Source organism: Dreissena polymorpha, chromosome 2, assembly GCF_020536995.1.
Source record: "Dreissena polymorpha isolate Duluth1 chromosome 2, UMN_Dpol_1.0, whole genome shotgun sequence".
Lineage (NCBI taxonomy): Eukaryota > Metazoa > Mollusca > Bivalvia > Myida > Dreissenidae > Dreissena > Dreissena polymorpha.
In genome coordinates this window covers 97214087-97238742 of record NC_068356.1, presented here as the reverse complement: position 1 = coordinate 97238742, position 24656 = coordinate 97214087, and the positions used below count along the sequence as shown (strand labels likewise).

The 24656-nt window shown below is 35.7% G+C and overlaps 3 protein-coding genes across 7 annotated transcripts in view; 1 reads left to right on the top strand and 2 right to left on the bottom strand.

The window, feature by feature from the left end:
- Positions 1–24656, top strand: part of LOC127868154 (E3 SUMO-protein ligase CBX4-like) — a 175071-nt gene that overhangs the window by 20564 nt on the left and 129851 nt on the right. The gene's annotated exons all lie outside the window — the stretch shown is intronic.
- On the bottom strand, positions 3734–6460 carry LOC127868159 (uncharacterized). 3 transcript variants are annotated; one of them, XM_052409790.1, is made up of 3 exons: positions 6377–6460; positions 5690–5825; positions 3734–4892 (listed from the first exon to the last, which is right to left on the bottom strand). In XM_052409790.1, the coding sequence occupies exons 2-3, from the start codon at positions 5817–5819 to the stop codon at positions 3790–3792; spliced, it is 1233 nt and encodes a 410-aa protein (XP_052265750.1). In that variant the 5' UTR covers positions 5820–5825; positions 6377–6460; the 3' UTR covers positions 3734–3789. The 3 variants fall into 3 exon arrangements, with proteins under 3 accessions (XP_052265750.1, XP_052265749.1, XP_052265748.1); XM_052409789.1 differs by having other exon boundaries at positions 6325–6438; XM_052409788.1 differs by having other exon boundaries at positions 6307–6431.
- On the bottom strand, positions 8462–14605 carry LOC127868163 (uncharacterized). 3 transcript variants are annotated; one of them, XR_008043899.1, is made up of 4 exons: positions 14392–14602; positions 13797–13932; positions 11431–12586; positions 8462–10096 (listed from the first exon to the last, which is right to left on the bottom strand). XR_008043899.1 is itself a non-coding variant. In XM_052409795.1 (3 exons), the coding sequence occupies exons 1-3, from the start codon at positions 14419–14421 to the stop codon at positions 11907–11909; spliced, it is 846 nt and encodes a 281-aa protein (XP_052265755.1). In that variant the 5' UTR covers positions 14422–14601; the 3' UTR covers positions 11360–11906. The 3 variants fall into 3 exon arrangements, 1 of the variants encoding a protein (XP_052265755.1); XR_008043900.1 differs by lacking the exon at positions 8462–10096 and having other exon boundaries at positions 11360–12586; positions 13797–14006; positions 14392–14605; XM_052409795.1 differs by lacking the exon at positions 8462–10096 and having other exon boundaries at positions 11360–12586; positions 14392–14601.

Here is a 24656-nt window from a genome sequence, read left to right as displayed (position 1 = left end):
GATTTTTAGCTTACCTGAGCACAACGTGCTCACATGGTGAGCTTTTGGGATCGCCTTTTGTCCGTCGTGCGTCCGTCGTTGGTCGTCAACATTTTGCCTTGTGAACACTCTAGAGGCCACATTTCTTGTCCAATCTTCATGAAACTTGGTCAAAAAATTTGTCCCAATGATACCTCCACTGAGTTCAAAACTGGGTCATGCTGGGTCAAAAACTAGGTCACTACGTGAAAAAAAGAAAAATCTTGTGAACACTGTAGAAGTCACATATGATGCCCAATCTTCATGTAACTTTGTGAAAATGTTTGTCTTAATGATATGTTGGTAAAGTTCAAAAATGGTTCCGGTCTTTTAAAAAACATAGCCGCCAGGGGGCGGGGCAGTTTTCCTTATATGGCTATAGAGAAACCTTGTGAACACTCTAGGAGTCACAATTTTTGCAAAATCCTCATGAAACTTGGTCAAAACTTTGGTTTTATTGATATTTCAGCCGAGTTTGAAAACGGTCTAGATTGGTGAAAAAACATGGCCGCCAGGGGGGGGGGCAGGGCAGTTTTCTCTATATGTATAAAGTGAAAACATGTGAACACTACAAGTCAAATTTTTGTTCCAATCTTCATGAAATTTGATAAAAAAATTGGTTCCTTGATGCGACGGTTGAGTTTGAAAAAGGTTCGGATCGTTAAAAAAAAACATGGCGGCCAGGGGGCGGGGCATGTTTCCTTATGTGGCTAAAGTAAAACCTTGTTAACGCTCTAGAAGTGACATTTATAGTCCAATCTTCTTGACACTTGGTCATAACATTTGTCTTAATGATAGTTCAGTTGAGTTTGAAAATGGTTCCGCTCCGATGAAAAATATGGCCGCAAGGGGGCAAGGCAGTTTTCCTAATATGGCTATAGTAAAACCTTGTTAACACTCCAGGAGTCACATTTATAGTTAAACCTTCATGTAACTTGGTCAGAACATTTGTTCTTACGATAGCCGGCTGAGTTCTAAAATGGTTAAAGTTAGTTTAAAAACATTGCCAACCGGGGGCGAGGCAGTTTTTTCTTATTTGGCTATATTAAAACCATGTTAACACTCTAGTTGTAATGAGGTTGTTGGTGCACAATTATTATTATTCTGGTGATGATGATGATGATGATGATGATGATGATGATGATGATGATGGTGCTGGGGATACTGGAAATGGATTCAGAACATTAACAACTCAAATATCTAAGAACAATTATTGCATTACTCCTACTAATTATTGCCATTATTTCAGTTTGTTTTATTTATTTTGCAGAAATTCAGCATATTGGTAAAACCAATAAAACAACAAAATTGTTACAAATGAATCTTATCTGACCTTTCATTCACTTTTTCTACTCTATATTAAACTCATTTATACATGTGCTTTGATTGTTGCAGTACAATGGTGTTGATTTATGCTTTATTGAATAGCCATGTGTGTAACAGGCTTACAGTTCCTAGGAAATTGGCCCCAATTAACTGGGTTTGCACATCAAAGATCATTTTCTTGATATCAGATGGACACCGCTGATAAGATAGACTACAGTTTGCAGTAATTCAGTAGTTTGTGTGTGATTATCAAAGATTTGTGATTTTACAGGTTTTATTGTTGTTTCAATTGGAATTATCATTGCAAGTTGAGTCTGAAAATTGTTCTGGTAGTTTAAAAAAAACTTTGTCCAAAATGTGAACGATTTGGTTATAAAAACACAACAACTAATCACATTTTTAAGAAGCACAAAAACTGTTTGGTTAAATCAGGTATGTATATTAATATACACACCTGGTTAAATAGTTGTTTTGGTAGTTGTTTTTGCAAAAATAATGTATTTATGCTACAGATTTTTTGTGCATTTAAATTCCAAATAGTTTGACAGTTGTAAGGATATGATATATTTTCAAATTTCTTGTGTGTTTACTTCAATATTTTAACTATGAGAAATATTAAGTGTCAGAAGTTCTGAACATATAAAGAAGATCAATGTCGAATTTCTAGTAGATATTCTCGTACTCATTTACTTCCTTATAATATACTTTAATATATGATAACAATTCAACATATTGTATTTAATTATGCAAAAACTATTATATGAGCACTCAATTTATTGAAACATTACAGTGTTTTTCTGTATCTAAAGCTGTTCTTGCAAAAACAAGTTATCCTGTATAACATCCTTAGATGCTGAGATGCTTATATAATGATCTCAAAGCTTCACTACAATTTGTGAAAAAACGAACTTCCATTTTCTTTTACTGTCCTCGTATCACTTTTATCCAAAAATAAACATTTGTTGCAATGGGAAGCAAATGTCTATTGTAAAAAGCTTAAACAAACACAACAAATTCCTTATAACGCATATATATATATATATAAAGAAAGGGTTTATTGTTTTGGCCGATATATAAATATAAATAACATATATATTATTTATATTTATATATATATATATCGGCCAAAACAATAAACCCTTTCTTTTTACAAAACAACGTTAACAACCCTTGCTTTACATGATTTCTACTCAGGTGAGCGACCCAGGGACACCACGGCCCTCTTGTTTAATCCTAGGTTAAAAACTACAAAAGTGATGCCCCTTTCTTACTTTGTCACTTTCCTATTACATGCTCTCTGTTTATTTTAAGATTGACCTTTGGATTTCTTGAACAACTAAAAGAGGCGTCAACTTTAAACTTAGTAAGTAGGTAAATCTCATTTGTGTGGTGGATGAAGTTCACAGGAACTGTAACTTTTACTCCAATAGTTTTAGATTTATTGCCCTTTGTTAATTTATGTTCTTCATGTTTGCCCAGGGCATATATGGATACTTAAGTAGATATAAACTTGAAACTTAATTATGTATACTGGTATCTCTTAGCCAAAGGAGAATTTCGCAATAGCGATGATGCTTGTTTCAACATTTTGTGAGTTATTGCCCTTTGTTTGTTTTTTAAACTAAAATGTTCTTCAGGGCCTTTCTAGAAAATTATAACTGGTATGACATTAGAACTAAATATGAAGGTAGGACTGAATGAGTGGAAGTGAAGTGCAGAAGAGCCATAACTGAAGCTGTCATAATTTTGCACTTATTGCTCAAGTCAATGTTCATTTAAGTTGAGTGCCTGCAATTTGTCAGAAACCAATGTTTAAAGCAGACATGCAAATGCACTCAGACAAAGTGGCAAGTGGGAATGTATATGTGACGTGACACGACAGTGACAGTTCTAGTTTAAACATGTAGCACCATTCCTAAAAAAATAACTTCATCAGTGAAAACAAAGGCAAAGCTTTATCCCGTCTTTATGGTAAGTGGTGAGCACATATTATATGTTAGCCAAAAACGTTTTTAAACATTTTTCAAAGATATTATTTCAGAGATTTATCAACTGAAATGACATTTTATTGTAATGACACATACAACTGACAAATAATCGTTTACTACAGCTGTCGTTTACAGTATAAAAAAAACTGGTAACAGATGTTTATTCACCTAATGGCACACAGACGTATGGACATTATGACCGATTAACCCCTTAAATTTAGAAGTAAATAGAAACATATATTGTCTTGGTTCTGTCATACAGGTATTTTTGATTGGCAGAAACAAACAGGAGAAGTACACATATGTACACTGTATGTAAATAATATACCGGTATTTATGACTGTGCAAACATTCAATTATTATACAAGAGAGAGTAGAGAACAATATTTACAATCGTATCGTCGAATTTACTTATTTTTTATTTCGACAAGCACATATATTCAGCTTGAGTATTGCATTAAATCGTCTCAATACGAGAGCGACATTGTTTACATTTGTAACAATTATCCGGACGCAGTGTTCTAAGTCGAAGCACATCGAACAGGCCGCTGCTAGTTCTTCCTGGTCGTGATCCACTCAACGTGTCGGTGTCTGTTTGCATGTGATTGGAACAAGTCTCGGCAGGTTTATCCTCTAAGAATTTCATGGCCGCAACTTCTGAAAATGGCGTTTCGAGTATTTTTTCATTTAACTCGTTTATTCTTTTCTTTCGATTTTCAAGTCGATGTTTCGACGATACATTCGTGTTTCTTTTAGTAACTTCAGCATCGTGGTTCATCACCGACGAGAAAGCCATGCATATTGATGACTGGACTGAAGCAAAACTACCACTATTATCCCCTCCTTCGCGCTCTGATGTGTTACTTTCATTACTGATGATGGAACTACATACGTTTTTTGGTCTTGGGTGCAAATTAGTACGCTGGTGTCGACAATAGCAACAGTCCAACAACAACATATTTCCCTTGTCGTCTTTAAGAAACGGAACCAAATAGTCATAGTTTTGTGTCAATGCCGCTATAACTTTCAGCATATTTTCTTCCGATTCTTTTAACATCTCTGCCACGTATTCCCAAAACGAATTTCTCAGTGTTTGCGAACTATCTTCATTTATAAATAGTCGTTCGATTATGTCGTCAGGAATAAGGATCTCTTCCCACAACGATCCTGCAATATCTTTAATGTCAACATTTTCTTTCATCACGCAAACGGCACATTTACTTCTGTTTCTTTTTTCTTTCTGGATACGTACTAACGAATCGTTGAACTTGCTTAATAAAACCTCGTGAGCCTCGTCTTCGGCCAGAATTTGTAGAAATGTATTGATTACACGGGGCGCTCTATTTTTCAATTTTAATACTAGCACTCGCACTTTGTCATTCTCGTTTTTCTTTGATTTGATCGTCTGAAAATCTTCGGAGTTAATGCAGCCACCAGCGTAAAGGCGGTCCAGAATGTCCCCGTCGAGGCACAAGTCGTTCACAAACAAGCTCAGGTTCCTTCGAAGCGCTTCTTGCAAGTAGACTTGCTTAGAAAGATCGAAACCAGATGTCGAGCGTCCTGCAATTAAATTTAAATTACTTGTCTCTTAACTCTGAATATGTAGTGACCCAAATGTGCTACAACAATTACATTTAATATAAAGTGACATGAAAATAACGAATAACAACGTATAACTAACTATTGTGTAATACGTTGGTCGGATATTGGCTTTAACATTTGAAGTAACGTTTTGTATATTTATCAAATACCATTAATCAAGGACTGTGTACTGAAAAGTATTTGCTTCCCTGTTGGAGCAATCGGTGTTAAGTTCGTTTCTACCGCAGCTTTGTGTGTATTTTGAATTAAATATACTGTATTTGAGGTAAATAGTATGGCTTGATTGCGCTTGAGTTAATATAGCGTAAACATTAGTGAATTTGGAATTTGTTAATCTTCATTTCAGTGAATTACCTTTTGCTTTCATACCATTTATCTCCTAAGTTTAAGCTGCAGTTTCACTTTATTTAAATTTGTTAAAATTTACTTATTGTTTTCAATCATGGTTTCGTTTTACGGATTGTGAGGTGGAGACCCGGATACCAAGAAAACATTTATTGCAGTTTGATTTTTATTTTGGTGTCTTGACGTTAAATTGTATATGTTTTGTTTTGTAAATAACTCTGGTCAACAAGGAGGTATTTGGCACCGACTAAAGCTATGCTTTACATTGACCGTTCCAAAGCGAGGAAAACAGTTTTATTAATCTGTGTTTGGGTTTGTCATAAGGTGTTGTTTTGTGTCTAAAAATCTGCTGCATCTGCTGGCAAAGATATACACATATCCAAGTAAAAAAAGTACCGTTAATGCATTACCTGCCTTAGACGACGAAAAGCAGCGTTTCTGGTTTGCCTTTGTTTTAGGACTCACAAACCGCAGTATTTCATTCATTGTTGTTTTTATAGATCCTATATCAGCCTCAATATTCCGGATTCGGGTATCCATGGACTCCTGTGGTATATAGTCAATTCACATTGTCATGTTAATGTTCGTTAAATCACGTATACATTCTTTATCTTTGAACCTTTAGCTACAGAAACCGAAAGTTTGCATACGTCGTTGCTTAATATATTGTATAAGTAGTATGATTCCAGTTGTAGACTGATATACTTTAAGTAATGTTTAGTATATACACATTTAAAGATAAAAGGCTATATATGTTTCAAGTATTTGAGTAGTTCCTTGTTTTCATACAATTTGATGTGTTACACAAACCAATTACGTACAGTTGATTTGAATATGTAATCTACATAAAAATTCAACATATTATAACGTGTTGTTAACGTTTAATTAACTAATAATACTGTACTAGTTAATTTTGTACCGCATCTATAACATTCCTTTACAAATTGTTGTCATCTCCTACCCATTACAAACATGCTGCCAAATATATTCGTATACGTATTACAAGTAAGGCAGTTAGAATACTCACGCCCACGCTTAGCCTTACTTTTTCATCCATTGATTAGAATATATGAAACGTTATATGTGCAATTAAATACCCTTTATCTGCTAAACAGATGTTAATTCCGGTTCACCAGCTTAATTTTATCTGCTCAATTCGAAGTGTCGAACTAAGAAACTTTATTACAATAGGACATGGTTAGTTGCCAAGGGAGTAGCGAGCTCTCCAAAGATGTGCAGGATCATGTTAGGGGATCCGGAGGCTTCCCCCCTCCCCAGGGAAAAGGCCAGTAGAGGTTGCAGACGCGATTTTTTTTTCACTATAGCTTTTAAAAATTAACTATTCGTTACGTTGAAAACAATTTTAACATATACACAGTTTTGGCAAAAGATGGTAATTTACTTGCATAGCTGAAGTTTGGTTAGAGGAACTGTTCCGACTCTTGGTAGAGGCAAAATGTTGATAACTTTTCAATGTCCACTTAACTTTTCCGGTGGACGTGGAGCACTGCAAGCGCTGTAAGGCGAACCTCGCCGATGGTAGAGCGAATGTATGTCTTAATACGCATCATAGAGCTGAAGGACCGCTCACAGGATGCTGATGTTGCAGGCATGCATTGTGAGCAATTCTGTGAGTATCAGCTGTATAAGTGGGTACACTTCCACAAGCGGTCAGTGCATCAAGCAGGGTTTTGGGCCGTTTGTCTGCAACCATAAGACTCCATTGGACCTTCCATGATTGACCCCTCGGTCCAGCTGCTGACGTTCACACTGGAGGTCCGCTGCCTCGCATTTGTTCACCGCTGATATGTCTTTATCTTTGACAGACTGACTCGATAGAATGAGCGTCTGTGCCCCGAAACTAAAGCAATGTGAATCGATTGGATAGATCTGTACATCCGAAAAACTATTCAGTTATTTTTGTGTGTATGCATTCCTACATTGACTGAAATTTGAAGGGTCTTCGATCGGTCCATTCTTCTGAAGGGATATTACACCGGTCATCATCTAATAACGTTTCAACCGAACAACATGAATCTGGATATGATGGTGGAATATTACAGAAATTCATTGGTTTGAAATACTTTCGCCACAGTAAAAAAACACTATGTTTTCCGCTATGTACATGCACTGGACACTCTCAGTCACTCGATCAAACGGTTTTAACAACATTATGGTTTTAAACCATAAACGCTTGAGAGTTTACATAATTCTATTAAAATTGCGAAATCTTTTCTTAATTTGTGTGCATTTGACTAGAGTTAAAGGCCACGCTTGCTGTCTTAGTTTTTAATATGAACTCGTTGAACACGTTTAATGTCCAAAATATTTTATGTTTGAATTATCTATGGGTAATCCACCATAGCCTTCGAATTTGTTTGCATTTTCTGGTGTTTGATTTTTTCGATTTTCCATAATTATGTGCAGGCACGTGCATAAACTGCCTACGCACAAATACATCGCTGGTTGCAGTCACATTTCTATATTTAAAGTGTTTTGATGTCCACGGAGTGCTCATACACTTAGCCTTATTACAAGTGTAGTTTAAGTACGTAGTTACAAAGTCCATTGTTGGTTATTCCCCAAACGATAAATACGAGCGTATGATTACGTGGATTATTGTGTTTCAGAAACCCAAATGCGTTGCTTACGTCGACTCATTTAACAAAATCCCAGGTGCATGTTTAAGACTGAAATATTTGTGAAATATTATTTTTATACAATAAAATGATGATTAAAAGTTTGCAATGTTCATATTTGAACATTTCTCTAGTTTTATTTCAAGCAATGTTTAAAATATATTTGACAGAATACCACGAAGATGAAACGTAAATTAGCCGCGCTCTGTGAAAACTGGGCTTGTGCTTAGAGGTTCTCACGATTAGCCAGATTTTCCGCACAGGCTAATCAGAGACGACACTTTTCGTTCTTATGGAATTTTCGTGTCAAGGACGCCGTCACAACGCAGATTTTAATACAGGCCACAAATCAGTTTGAGTATTAAATGATAATGCAGTTTTTTTGCTGTAGTCATTTCCCATTGCAAATAAATAAATAAAAACAAAAAAACAACACTAAAACTAAACACAATTTGAAACGTATAAATCCACTTTCAGCAAAACGGTGGGTAAGTCGCATACGAAGTCATTTTCCGCTGAAATAATACACATGGTGCAAGATTTATTTCAACCGTTTGCACTATGATTAAAATGTCATTGGTATCAAATATTCTAATACGTTCAATAAAACATAAATAAAATGTGTCTGCAAACACATTTCACAGCTAAGCTCTAATCTTATTCAAAGAAAACGTACTGTAGATTTTATTAATGTTATAGAAGACGTTTCCATCTCTTTGTCGGAAAGGTCCAACCCACCCCAACTTTGATAACCTAAAGACTGTTTTGCACTGAGATCGAGTATGTGTTTTAACCAACCATTCTCTATAAAAATAATGCAATTGATGCCTGCTTGCAAGCCGGCTGGTCTGCTTACAGGTGCATAGTTATTGAACTTTTAATAGATGTGACTTGTATCTGTTGAACACAGTTGAGGCAGATTTATGGTTTCCGTATTACTTTATGTGACAGAGTTATCGCCAAAGGCAGTCGAGGTTCCAGAAACTCCTGTGTCATGCATACGAGCAGTACCCTCTTGAAATTTTTCACGTTTATCTACCATAGGATTTACTTGTACTTTGCATGCGACATGCACGCTCAATTACGTCAGTTTGTGTTGCAGCGTCTGAAAATGACTTAGGTTGATCTTTCTTTATCCCCCAGTGAGATTGTTTACACATATATGTACGTACTATATTGTTAGACATGTTAAAACGTAGAGAACACTTTGCCTTTTAAAACTATTTCCATTACGGATCTAGCAACTATTTCCCCATCAGTATTTCTATGTTCGTCTGAATTGCAATTACGTAGATCATTTTCTGCAGACATTTTGGCTATGTCCGCCATAGACACTTTCCTTAAAATGAGTTTGCCAGCTGTATTTTTAAATCTTCTTTGTTTCAATGAAATGTTGGCGGAGCTGAATTTAAATCTGTGTACTAAATTATCTTTGTGGAAGCAACGAATCACCGACGATTGACAAGAATCTCTTTCTGAGATTTCCGCATATTCGGTGGTCGTGATCATGTCGCTTAGAGAGCCGTATAAATCAGGCTTCCTTTCGCGAAATTGCGGACGCTGAAATCGACAATAGCAACATTCCAATGACATTAATCTGCCTTGTTTGTCTTTGAGACCTGGATATAAATAAGCATAATTTGGTTGCAGGGATTTAATTATTAGTTATTGCCTTTTTTCTGAATCTCATATGCTGTTTACAATGTTCGGTAAAAACTAATGTTTTAAGTGTATACAAATTCTCATGATCGAACAAATATTCGAATATATTTCGTCAGTATTTTTTTTTCACCCCACAGGGCGTCAGCTATAGCCTTTATACGAAAGGTTGCTTTCAATAAACTGGCTACACATTTCGTTCTGTTTGTATTTTCGTTTATAATTTGCCATAACGATACGTTAAATACGTAGTATAACTCCCACTATGCTTGGTCTTCTTGTACGACATAAACAATATGTTAATTAAATAAGGCGCCACGTTCCTTTTTTTAAAGAACGCGGAATAGCTGATTATTTGTGTGTATCAAACAATCCTCAAACAGATGCAATCAATTTCGTACAGACAACTTTTAATATGTCAATCGTCCTGATATACATCTTGAAACATTCTGAAAATTTGTCTCAATGCCTCTTGCACATGGGCTAGTTTGGAAATGTTCACCTCTACCGTGGAAGATCCTGCAATTTAACATAGTGAATCTGGTGAATTCATCTTATATATAATATTTTAAGTCACGAATGATGTTGCTGGTTTGATACAGCTGGATATGGAACATTAACTGCTTTATTATTTTACTCAAAACACATTTTTATTTTTAGCATGTTTCAAATGATCTTCAACAATCTGTATATTATAAAAATTGCTGTAAACATTATTGGACATAACTGATTTAAAGAGATTTTTGGGATGCGCTGGATAAAGGAAGTCCTTCTTATCGGACTCCTTTAAAGATAAAGCAGATGACATCTTAACTTGATATTTTGAATCTGTAATACATTTAGATGGAGCCAAGGTTGCAGATAGATTGTGTATGTTGATCGATAATTTTAGATTTGCACTAGTCACTGTCATAATAATTATGCGAAATCGTGCGAAAACCCCACTTGGAGTGTTGTGTGTTATTGTTTTACATATTGTGCAATGAATTAAATTCGGCTTAATGGATGGAATTAATTCAAGAAGAGAGGCTCTTCATAATACTGATTTTGACTGAACATATTTTGTTGTCTATATCTGTTGAACAGTGCTATTTGACTTTTTAAAGACTCTAGTATTACAGTTGAGTGTTTTTATTGAAGCAATGGTTAGATCTTTTAAGGTAATATGTTGTTGATTGAGAAAGGAGTGGGGAACACATTAGCTCAAGATGTATGTGTTATCATTATAAGTCATGAAAGTTAATTCACAGTTTTAAAGGCTGTTAAAGACTTTAATTGTTATTTTAAATAAATGAGAAAATTAAAATTGGGAATTCAACTGTTTTTAATAATTCACCATCTCCGAGAAAGTTCTCTCTGTTTGGCATGTCAACTGCATTTAGGTGTGTTGCGATTCTTTTCATTTATGTAATGAACAATTATTTATATATGGTGTCCGGAGATTTTGGTGGGCTTCTACAGTGTGTGAATCACGTTTTAAATGTGCAATGTCTTTGAAATATTTCTACATAAACGTTAATAATCAGCTTGCTTGAACTTATAATGTGTATGTAATATTGTGATTGTTTTCTAATCAGTAAATAATAAACACTATTATTTAACAATGGATACCGATTTTAAACATGAATGATATTTTAACTGTATTTATCCAATTATCCAATTTATCCAATTAAAGAAAACGAGATGTAGTGCCTGCATATGAAGGCTTTGTTCACCATAACAATGTAAATACTATAAACCGATATTTATATTTAGCAAACATTCAATTATTCAAAAACGAAATTAGATTACAGAGCGAAATTTACATTTCGTGTCGTCGCATCGATTTATTCTCTTTCTCAACAAGCACTTACATTTAGGCTGAGTATTGATTTAAATCGTGTCATTACGAGGACGGCAATGTTTGCATTTGGTACGATCATCCGGACGAGGAGTTGTAAGTTGAAACACATCGAATTGTCCGCTGCTAGTACTCTCAGATCGTGCTCCATGCAAAGTTTCGGTGTCTGAATCCACCTGTTTGCAATAAGTCTCGTCAAGTTTATCCGTGTCTTGCGTGTTGTCGAAAATGGTGCTATCCTCTGAGAATTTCATGGCCGCAGCTTCTGAAAATGGCGTTTCGAGTAATTGTTCATTTATTTTCTCAATTCTGTTATTTCGATGTTTAAGTCGCCGTTTCGACGATACGTTCGTGTTTCTTCTAGTAACTTCATCATCGTGGTTCATCACCGACGAACAAGCCATGCATAATGATGACTGGACTGAAGCAAAACTACCACTATTATCCCTTCCTCCGCGCTCCGAAGTGTTGCTTTCATCGCTGATGGAACTAAATAAGTTTTTTTGGTCTCGGGTGCAAATTTATACGCTGGTGTCTACAATAGCAACAGTCTAATGACAGCATATTCCCCTTGTCGTCTTTAAGAAACGGAACCAAATAGTCATAGTTTTGTGTCAATGCCGCTATAACTTTCAGCATATTTTCTTCCGATTCTTTTAACATCTCTGCCACGTATTCCCAAAACGAATTTCTCAGTGTTTGCGAACTATCTTCATTTATAACTAGTCGTTCGATTATGTTGTCAGAAATAAGTGTTTCTTCCCACAATGAATCTGCAATATCTTTAATGTCAACATTTTCTTTCATCACGCATATGGCACATTTACTCCTGTTTCGTTTTTCTTTCTCGATGTTTACTAAAGAATCGTTGAACTTGCCTAATAAAACCTCGTAAACCTTGTCCTCGGCCAGAATTTGTAGAAATGTATTGATTACACGGGGCGATTTGTTTTTCAATTTTAACACAAGCGCTCGCACTTTGTCATTGCTGTTTCTCTTTGAACTGATGACCTGAAGCTCTTCGGAGTTAATGCAATCGCATGCGTGTAGACGGTCCAGAATTTGCCAGTCGTCGAGGCACAAGTCGTTCACAAACAAGCTCAGGTTCCTTCGCAGTGCTTCTTGCAAGTGGACTTGCTTTGAAAGATCGAAACGAGATGTCGAACGTCCTGCAATTATATATCTAAAACTTTTCATGTGACTAGAGTATTTAGTGACCGAAATGTGCTTCAACAATTGCATTTACAGTTACATAAAAATAACATATAACAAATCATAAATAACTATTGCGTAATACGTTTGGTGATTACATTTGTAGTTGCTTAAGTGTAAAGTCGTGTTTTGGAAATTGATTACATACCTAAAACAAAGGAATGTATACTGCTTAAATGATTGTTGATCTGCTGGAGAAACTGGTGTTTTAGCTGTGTGTATTTTGATGTAAATTTAATGTCTTTGAAGTCAATTGTATGCTTTGATTGCGCTTTGGTAAATAAAGTGTAAACAATAATGTATATGAATTATGGAAGACTTCACTTGCCTTTAATGTACTACCACATGTTTTAAAGCCCTTTAAACGCTCAACATCAACGAATATTTCGTAAATTATTTCGAAAAAACGTTAACACATAAGAAATAGTATTCGTTATAGCAATAGCCACATATTCAAGGCTAGAAGTGGTATGGGGACACAGATTTGAAATGCTACAAAATGCTCGTTTTTTATTTTTTTGTTTGTGATAATATAGTCCATGTGAATTTCCTGCGACGATATCCTAACATTTCGGAGCACAAGCGAGATTGGCTTCGGGCAGCGTCGGAAGCACGCCGTAGTTCTCATCATGCTTCCGACCTACCCGAAGCCAATTTCGCTTCACGCATATCTTTTTGTTCTTGCTTTAAGGAACACTCATTTTTTTATATGGGTTAACTTTATTTTACGAAAAACTCGTTAATTTTGAATGTTTATGGGGCTTTATAAGATTTGTTTCCTGTGATGAAGCTATAGTTTCACTTTGTTTACATTTGTCAAAATTGATGTCTTAACTTTAAAGTCGCTTTTGTCCAGTGAGGTCGAGAACCTGATCGGAAGAGAATGTTATATTTCTTTTAATTGCAGCTCGATTTTAGTTGTAATGCCTTGACTTTAAATACCATTTACACTCTAATGTTTTGTTAATAAATCTGGTCCAAAAGAGCGTAAGGGCACCGGTTTAACTCGAAATGCTATGATTGGCATTGACCGTTGCAATGCGGTGAACCCAGTTTTATAAATTGGTGTTACTTTTTGTTATACGCTTTTGTTATGTGTATAAAAGATCTACAACATGTTGGCAAATATAAAAAACTTCCAGCATAAAAGAACTGATAATGCATTACCTGCCTTCGACGGTGAAAGGCATCGTCTCTGGTTCACCCTTGTTTTATGACTCACTAGCCGCAATATTTCATTCATTGTTGTTTTCATAGATGCAATATCAGCCTCGATGTTCCGGATTCGGGTTTCCAGTGATTCCTGTGATTAATATTCGATTCATATTGCCGTGTTAATATTCGTAAAATCACTTATGCCTTCATCAATTTTCGATTCTGAAACCGAAAGTTGATGTAAGGCTTTGTCATAAAGACTGTCTAAGTATTATAATTCAATTTGTATAGTGGTATACTCTGTATAGTTTTTAATATAGTATTTTAAATTTTTAAGATAAAAGGCTATATTGGGTTTAAATAAACGAGTAGTTGCTAGTAATCATAAACAATAATGTGTTAAATAATCACATTCCATCGGTATATATCATTTGTACGATAGTCTATTATATTATAACGTGTTATGAACGTATTATTTCCGTGTACTAATGCAAACTAGCTCTTTTTGAGCCTCATCTTAACTATACACTTACAAATTGTTGACGTCTTTTATCTAGTACAGAAATAATGCAAATTATATTTTTAAAAGTTCAGTTAAAATACTTACACCATTGACAATTCCTTTAATTGTATCCATTTATCGGACTTTACAGTATGTTATATTTTCTTTAAACTCCGAATGTCTTTAACTACCTTTACCAATGTTAACGCATTCATGCCGAGTCTCCCGTATAAATATGCACAACTGTTTACTGCTAAACTCATAGTGTCGAATAAAGAAACGTTTTAACGATAAAACAAGATTACCGGTAGTTGGTGTAATGTCTCTATTTGCAGGGTTTTGTTACACGCGGAAGGCTTAAAGGTACTTGTACACAATTATTTGTATTTTCGAAAATAGTCTTAAATGAATTTACTGTATTTTTGAGTGATTACTCTTACAAGTGAAATGACAAAATACAAATAAGTGCATATCATGGGGTTCTAACAGGTGAACTTTGCAAGCAAAGGCTAGCACGTTCCGTAACAGCAAACAGACTTTCGAATGTGATATAAATGCTACTATACAATTACACTATGCATATTTTCGAATGTCTTTTAACTGCAATGTCGTTAATGCGTGGTTTAAATAAATTATTGATAAAACGCCTTACAAACACATTACAGTTACAGTTTTTACAATTTTGATTTATGATTCCAAATATCAGATATGTTTGAAGTTTTGGGGTATGAAGTGGTATATTGCTGGTTTAGAACTGATACATACATAGTTTATTAAATGTATGACTTTTTTATTGTGACTTTATAAACTGTGAAAAAGTCCCTTTAAGCGCACCTTGCTATGCGATATTACGAGTGTTTTTTAAGTACGTGGCGAAAAGGTCCGTTATTAAATATTCTCAAAACGAGCGTATCTTGTTTAAGTTTCTTCTGAAAACGTGAAATATATATCTTTGATCGGGAAACCAGATGCGTTGCTAATGTCATCAAAGAAAAACCAAGATGATTGTACAGGGGTGTCATTAGAAAAATTGCATTTTTAAAATAAAATGTTAAATGCGCAATGAAAATATTTGCCGCATTTCTCACGTTTAATGTAAGCACGAATCAAAACACATATGACAGAATAGTTCGAGGATTTTCAGTATGTGATTCATTAATTTTTCAAATCGTATATATCGTTCCGAATCGTAAGGCATTCTATGAAAAATTTCACATTGTGAAGGAAAGTTATATTAAAAGCGTTTGGGTATACATGCTGTACTTAACAAATTTAATGTTGAACATTAAGCACAAGTGGACTAGTTTTGCGACATTATATTTTATATTATTGAAGATATATGCACAATAATATAAGTAATATAAAACCTTTTGCATACTTAACCCAGTGCGATTCATAATTGCATTTCGTATGAAGTGCATCGTAACTGAAGTAATGACGTCAAAATGTGGGCTTTAATACATATAAAATATCAGTACATGTATCAAATTTAGCATTTAATTAAATTTTATTTTTGCATCTGCTGTCATGTCCTCGATCGCATAGAAAAGTTATATTTATGTATTTATTCAAATGACACATAATACAACTAAAACTCAATGTGGTACATAAAAATCCATATCAAGTTTAGCTGTAGGTAACTAGCATACAAAGTCATTTGACGCTGAAATCATACACATGATGCAAAACTGCTTCCAACTGTTTTCAAGCGAGCATAGGAATCTTATATTCAGCTTAATACACTCAAACATATTACTGTTCCTGAAAATATATGTCCCTGCCAAGTTCGAAAATTATTCAAATGACCATGGAACATATAATTTAACAAATGGTATAAAAGCCGTTTAAGCGCTCTTTGTCTTACAGATCCAACTGGACCCAAAATCAGGTAACATGAATTCTGTATTCCACTGAGATCGAACATATTTGTCTTTAAACTAGCTCCTTTCTATTGAATAACGATATGAACGCATTAACATTGGCTGCCGAATCTGGTATGTCATATTTTACTTTCAAGCAGGCTGGTTTCCTTATGGGTGCATGAGTGTGACTTGTATCCTTCGGACACAGTTGATGCAGATCTATGGTGTATGTTTTACTCTATTTGACAGAGTTATCGCCGAAGACAGTCGAAGCTCAAGCAACTACATTGTCCACGTCTACGTTCATCAGCATTAACTCTTTTACTTGGCATGCGACATGGATTGTCAACAACGTCAGTTTGTGTTGCAGCGTCTGAATATGACCTATGGTTTTGGTATTCCTGTATGTTCCAATGAGATTTTTGCCACACATGTGTATGTTCTCTATTGTTGTCCATGTTAAAGTGAACGTTGTGTCTGGAGGCATCTTTTAAATTATTTCCTTCACGTAGTATCTCTGGCACCGTTTCAACATGGCTATTTATTTGTTCGTCCGAATTCCAGTTATTTTATACATCAACTTCGGACGTTTTGTCAATGTCCGCCATAGAAACGTTTCTTAAAAGTGTGTTTGCAAGTTATATCTTATCTCTTCTTTGTTTCAATCGAACGGTAGCGGATCTGGATTGAACTCTGTGAAATAAATCATCATCATCATCATTATCATCATCATCATCATCATCATCATCATCATCATCATCATCATCATCATCATCATCATCATCATAATAATAATAATCATCATCATCAACATCATCATTATAATCATCATAATCATCATCATCATCATTATCGTTATCATCATCATCATCATAATCGAAGCAATCGTCTCCCGAATCCTTGCAAATCGGCGATGGACACGAATCTCTTCCGTAATTAGCCACATATTCGGAAGTCGTGCTCATATCGCTTACAGAACCATATCAATCAATTTTCCTTTCGCGAAAATGCGGACGTCGAAGTCGACAATAGCAACATTCCAATGACAATAATCTGCCTTGTTTGTCTTTGAGACCTGGCTAAAGATAAGCATATTTTGCTTCCAGAGATTCAATGACTTGTTTTTTCTTTTCTTCTGAATCCCTCATACTGTTTGCAATGTTCCCCAAAAATAAAGTTTGAAGTGTATACGAATAATCTTGATCGACAACACGTTCAAATATTTCGTCATAATTTTTTTTGCACTCCACAGGACGTCGACAATATCCTTTATATCAACGGTTGCTTTCAATACACAGACAACACATTTCGTTCTGTTTCTGTTTTCGTTTGTAATTTGCTATTACGATGCGCTGAATTTGTAATACAATTCCTCATATGCTGGGTCTTCGTGTATGACATTCAAAAATATGTTGATGATGTACGGTGACCGGTTTCTTAATTCAAATAGAAGAACGCGGACTTGTTCGTTATTTGTGTGTCTCAAACGAATGTCCTGATATTTATCTATGCAAATACAATCACATTCTAATAGACGGTCAAGAATATGTCCATCGTCAAGACATAAATCTCGAAATAGGCTGAAGTTTACTCTCAATGCCTCTTGCATATGGACTAGTTTGGAAAGGTCCAGCTCTACCGGATAGATAGATAGACTTTTATTTTCCTCCATTCATGACGAGCATAACATATAATTAGGGATGTCAACGAATATCCGAATATCCGAATATTCGGTCCCGGACCGAATATTCGGATACTATTTTCCGAATCGAATATTCGGAAGAAAAAAATCAAAAAAATCAGGTAATTTCAAAGACTTTGTATTCGTGAAATTTGCTTCAAACATTGTACAAAAAGTCGTTCCTCGTGTCATAATGTTTAGTCCGGATAATTCGTCGCCATGGTGATGACAGTATACCGGTCATATATCCCGCTAATTGCCTAACAAAGACAGTCACTTTGTGTCAAAATTATGATAGGTTCTAATCGCATCGGCAATCAAAACACCGACCTGCACTTGATCCAATGACTCGAATTACATTTAAATTATCAAAGATTAAATGAGTAAAGGAAAAGCCGACTTGGTGAAAAAAACAAATAAGACCGTATGGCAATTAAAACACCGACCCGTCTTGATCTAATAACTCGAATAACATTTAACATGATAAAAGATTAAATAAGTAAAGGAAGTGCCGACTTGGTGTGAAAAACAAAAAAGATCGTATGGTTATAATCACGTTGTCCAATCAAAAAAGCTTTTAGAAAATAATTTACTCAACCTCTAACCGAGCAAGAGAATTCTGACGAACTTCAGAGATATCTGCTTGTGAAAATGGAGCCAAACGCTAAACCTCTTGACTGGTGGAAACGTCACGAGAGCGAATTTCCGAAAGTCGCGTATGTTGCTAGGAGTGTTCTATATGTACCTGCAACTTCTATGCCATCTGAGCGCATATTCTCAACCACTGGATTGCTCATCAATAAACTAAGAAATAGACTCGCCAGTGATCTGGTCGACGCAATCGAGTTTTTAAATAAGAAAAATGTTCATGTGCCCAGTGACGCCGATCCGAGTGACTTTTAAATGTGGCAACGGTGTTTTGTTTGCATGTGTTCGCTATGTAAATAATACGTTTAAGTTCAGTTCAAATTATTTATAGATCTAACTGTTTTGTCATGTAATTATTTTGTCGTCATGTAAATATTATGTTTCTCGTTCTATTGTTGATGTACAATATTAAAGCACGTGTTCGCTATGTAAATACTATGTTTATGTTCAGCTTAAATTATTTATAGATCTAACTGTTTTGTTATGTAATTGTTTTGTCGTCATGTAAATATTATGTTTCTCGTTCTATTGTTGATTTACAATATTAAAAGTTTAAAAACAGTTTTCGTCATTCAATTTTAACAATTAGCGACGGCAATGCTGTGTCAATATTTAGTCACTTCCGGGGAACTTCCGGTAAAAACGAAAGTAGAATTCATGGAGTAATGGTACGGTAAACATAGTTGATTTTTTTCTAACAGATGTTGACCGAATATCCGAATATTCGTTCGGAAGGATGACCGAATATCCGAATACCAATATCGGTATTCGTTGCCATCCCTACATATAATACAGATTATAAATAATTACATACAATCGATTATATACACATACAAGAGATCAAAGTGAAGCAACTCAATACATTATTTACAAAGATAAGTAACATAATAGAGTATATATATATATATATATATATATATATATATATATATATATATATATATATATATATATAATTATTTGGTCAATGACATAATAAAGTCAATGATAATGATTTTAGTTCATTAATTCAATAATACACACGCACGCTAGCGCGCGCACGCACGCACCCGCACACACGTACAGGCACCATACAACACATACAACAATAGCAAGAGAAAACAGATAAGGACAACATATAAACATAACAATTTAAATATACACTAATGATATAAGAATACCTAGAATAATGCCGCATGATTAAACACCAATGCGCACGTTTATAAAGACCGAGTTTTAGTTTAAATACTATGATACTATGTATTCGCCTAGAATATGTCTTAACGCGAAAACGAAAATAAAGCAATAATTAGCGAACATATGTGATTAGCAAATATATGGAATTTTGACACACGACCAACTTAACACAAATCACAAGTGTTGCCTTCCATAGAAGACTGTTATAGTGAAACGTTTACAGTCAAAGTAGTTCCTCATGGGAATATCATATGTGTCATACACTACATATATACAATCAAATACGCATACAGATATTTGCTATATTTGCAATATAGTAAAAAGATCACATTAAAAAAGAAGAACAATATAAAACATCTGGACATGTTTCTGATCATTGACAGCACCATCATTGTATTAATGTAGCAATTTGCAAATTGAGACGGCAATATCAAGGTGCAAAAAATGCTTCTGAGATGTTTCAAAACCCAACTTTAATATGCTCACACATTGCTCAAAGGCACTGATCTGGATGAAGCGTTTTAAGTCATCAATCCCACAAGTCTCAAGAATAAGTGTCCACAATTTCTCACGTTCGGCTTCAATAGCAGTACAATAACACAACTTGTGGATAATCAGGCTTCCCGTTCTGAGATTACACAGTTTGCAGATCTGCTTTAACTGATTTGATATTAATAAGCCGATGCCATTCATTAGGGTTTTGCAAAAAGCTAAGAGTTTCTTATTGTCCTTTGCGATTAACCATAAAGGGGAGTAACCGTTAGTTTCAATTACATGCGCCGTTACGCCCCATGGGTCTTAATCTTGTAAACGTTTTACCATGTCTTTGTTGATACGCGTCACGATATTGCGTTCGATGATTTGCTTCCACTGTCCTTTGGAAGGGAATATTCCGTGTTCAACATATGGATGTAGATAGTTGGTAAGACTGTATCTTTGTAATATTTTGTACACGTCAGGAATATGTTGTTGAATAGATCTTTTGCAAGATACTGTGGATTTAATCTGTAAATTTGTCCTAGTAATTTGAGTTTTTGACACTCAAGTATGTAAACTATTGGTATAGCATTTATTGTTATATAACAGAAATCTGTAGAAATGCATTTCTGGTATCCTTGCATGTGTTTTAAACAGAAGTTTTGAGTAATTTGCAATTTCAATAGATCACTTGATGAATTGTTATTCCAAAGCTCACTGCCGTAGATAGCCTTAGGTAACACTGCTGAATTGAATATCGTACTCATAGTGATAGGGCTTAGTCTCCCAGGTCCCATGCCTTTAGCGCATACGCTTATATACGTCCCTCTTAGCTTCAGACACGCTTCTTGAATGCTGTTGCCTGTTGACAAGCATGAGTTACATTCAATGCCAAGATGAATGTAACTGTCATTTACAGGAATAGTTTCTGTTCCGAGGTAAAATTCCTTTTGATTGATAAAATTCTTATTGTTATATATCAAAACAGAACATTTGTTTGCATTATATAAAAATCGCCACTTATTGGCGTAGCTGGTGCAAATTCGGAGCATATTGTCAAGTCCAGCTCGTGAGTATGACACCAGAACCATATCATCGGAAACAGTTGGTGCGGACATGTTTATGTCATATAGGCACACTCCATTCCCACTCTCTTCCAGCTCTGAAATGAGACCGTTGAGTTATACCAGGTAGAGTAGCGGCGAGCTTATTCCTCCCTGGCGGGTTCCCTGGCGTACCGGAAGTGGCCCTGATAGCAGTCCCTGGTAACGCACGCGGCTTGTAACATTCTGGTACATATTACGAAAAGCCACTAACGAGTTAGCGTCGATGGCTGGCGTATGGGCGTCATCACCGGAAGTGAGAGAGGACAGCTTGTAAAATAAGCCATCATGCCACACCCTGTCAAACGCTTGGCGTGCATCCAAAAAACACATGTACACAGGTGATGAGTGCTCCCTAGAGTAGTTAAGGCATTCCCGTAGAGATAAACTTGTCATGATGCATCCAAGTCCGTCTTGGAACCCTCCTTGTAACCTCCTTATTGAGGTCATTATATTGCCTTTACACCGGTCAAGCAAGACCATCTCGTTCACTTTTAGCAAGGTCGAGGATATTGTTATGGCCCGATAGTTGCTCGGTTCATCTCGCCTTTTTCGTCCACCTTTATGCAACGTAATAATGTCACCTTCTTCATTCTATCGGGGATTAGTCCGGACCGTAACATAACAGTACATAACTGAGATAAGGGGTAAGCGATTATGTCTTTACCATATAGTAAGTGTTCGTGGGTGATATTATCGGGACCACATGCTTTCCCCTTCGATAAAGTTTTAATACACTCGGCCACCAATGCGGGAGATACGGTAACGTCTTGATTGGGAGACAATCCACGAAACGTTTCATCAACTTCCTGTTTGACATAGTGCTCCCATTCAGCATCGAAGTCATGTAAGTTGGATGGAGTGTATAAGTCTGTGAAATACTTGGCCCACTGGTCAACTATATATTCGCGACTTCTATACGTCGTTCCATTAAATTGAATACCGCCGCTAAGATTGGCTCCGGATCCATGTTTCCTGGAATTAACCGTTTTCCAGAAACTCGTAGTATCATGCACAGAAGCGTGTTCTAGCTTATTGTTAAGTTCGGCCATGTAGCGATCCGCGCGTTGTCGCATCACCCTCCTGAAGTTAGCCTTATCTACCTTGTATTGACGATACGCGCTATGCTGAGTTCCTCTGGGTCTTCCAGCTCGTTGCCAGGCATCACGTGACTCTGCCATTTAACTGTGGAGGGCGGTGAGGGCATCCGTCCAGAACGGCTTCAAATGTCCTCTGAATCGCCTAGTTGGGAAACAGTCATTTGCACAAGTATTCATCACTTCACATAGCCTGTAGTATAACTGGTCGGCCGTAAGATTTTGTACTGTATCAATCTGTAAAGCTTCGTCCAGAGTTTCACAATACTTCTTTACATGATCATTGTTAGCAGATTTCCAATTAATATATTTCTTACTTGCAACAGGTTCATCAGTATGAATTATAAAATCAAAACAACATAGTATAGGTCTGTGCATGGAAACATTTAGACAGGCATCATCAGCAACTTCACAGTGACATACACAATCAGATATCTCACAAGGTACAAATACATAATCAATCAACGACGTAAATTTATCATCATAAAATACATATGAATTATAAGAACCAATGCAGGAGTTATGCATATTCATTGCACACAGATTACAATCATTTACAAATTTGTACAGTAATCTCTGCCTATAAGTGTGAATTTGAGATTGAATGTCAGCATTGAAATCACCCAGAAATATAGTGTCAACTTGGTCGCTATATGTATTTAATACATCATACAAGTTATTTATACTGTCATAGTATTTCTCATTTGGATGGTTATCACAGGGTAGGTAAACTTGAATAACAAATATGTATTTCCCTGAGGAGAGTTGCATTTGTATACCCGCTACTCTATCGTCATCAATAGTTAACGGTGAAATAATATTGTCATATTTCTTTTTCCACAAGATGGACACACTGCCTCTACCTATCACGCGTGAGGATGACGAATAATCAACATGACTACAAACAGTGTGGTGACTATAGTCTCTAAGAGTAGTATCCATGAAATGTACATAACTAGGCAGTAACCAATGTTCAGATATACCGCATATATCAATGTTGCCTCCGGGCAGTATTTCTGGCAGGTACGCCGCGCTAGACATAATACCGGTAATGTTCCATGTCACAGGTGGTTAGCGTGTGGCTATGCTATTAATTAGTGAAAACATCATTTTGAATGATAAATAATCATATTATAACGAAAAATTAACTTTTCTGAAAAAAAATATTTCACTATCAAATATATATATAACAAGGTATGCAACTCAAAATCAGCCCAAAACGGGGTGCATCGCTTTGAACAGCAATATCTTCATCAATTTTGCAGCGATTTTCACGATTTCGGTCTTATTCAACGCAGAAATGAATTTCCTTTCTGGAAATGTTTATGTCTTGCAATATTTTTACAAATGCTGGGTCAACTTTTAAGAAATAACACGATACACAACACGCATGACCCAGTTGACAGTGATCATGCTGTCTTTAAGACTGAAATCTTCACGGAGTAAAGGGCAACTTCCCTATAAAGTTCATGTAGTTCGATACCATAATTCAATAAAACGTATGAAAAAACATTATTACCGTTCTTGTCGTTACATTCTGCATCAAGACTAACTGTCCAGCGCCGTTTGAAACCTTTGTTTACATACATTTCAACTAACTGACATTTTAAACATACGAGTGATTTCATTGGTCCAATGCGGAGGTGTGTCTTTACAACTGGAGATTTCATTCATAAAGAATACATGATCACTGTCAACTGGGTCATGCGTGTTGTGTATCGTGTTATTTCTTAAAAGTTGACCCAGCATTTGTAAAAATATTGCAAGACATTTACATTTCCAGAAAGGAAATTCATTTCTGCGTTGAATAAGACCGAGATCGTGAAAATCGCTGCAAAATTGATGAAGATATGGCTGTTCAAAGCGATGCACGCCGTTTTGGGCTGATTTTGTGTTGCATACCTTGTTATATATATATTTGATAGTGAAATATTTTTTTTCAGAAAAGTTAATTTTTCGTTATAAAATGATTATTTATCATTCAAAATGATGTTTTCACTAATTAATATCATAGCCACACGCTAACCACCTGTGTTCCATGTCAGTATATTGAGACCAAAAACAGCCATTGTTAGAAAGATAATTATTTTCACACACATCACTGATATTAAGCAGTGTTTTCGTTCAGTCAATTTCACTAGATAAATTAACATACCGGTTGTATGTCGGAATGTCATAACACAGACTGTTATCTTCGTACTCACGTTGTCTGTCTGTCTGTCGCTGGGCCGTTCTCCGGAGTCGTGGTGGGATCTCTGCGCTTCGTTGCTTGTTTATTCTCCATTTGTTTCCCGCCCATTTGTTAGGCCGCTCGTTTCCAAGCCGC

Excerpts from the sequence above, each read along its gene's own strand:
- LOC127868159 (XM_052409788.1), bottom strand. The coding sequence starts at position 6,336 with ATGGATGAAAAAGTAAGGCTAAGCGTGGGC. Across the intron at positions 5,826-6,306 it reads AAGTAAGGCTAAGCGTGGGC|GAGTCCATGGATACCCGAAT; the intron begins GTGAGTATTCTA and ends TATATACCACAG. Across the intron at positions 4,893-5,689 it reads CTTTTCGTCGTCTAAGGCAG|GACGCTCGACATCTGGTTTC; the intron begins GTAATGCATTAA and ends ATTTAATTGCAG.
- LOC127868163 (XM_052409795.1), bottom strand. The coding sequence starts at position 14,421 with ATGGATACAATTAAAGGAATTGTCAATGGT. Across the intron at positions 13,933-14,391 it reads TTAAAGGAATTGTCAATGGT|GAATCACTGGAAACCCGAAT; the intron begins GTAAGTATTTTA and ends TATTAATCACAG. Across the intron at positions 12,587-13,796 it reads CCTTTCACCGTCGAAGGCAG|GACGTTCGACATCTCGTTTC; the intron begins GTAATGCATTAT and ends ATATAATTGCAG.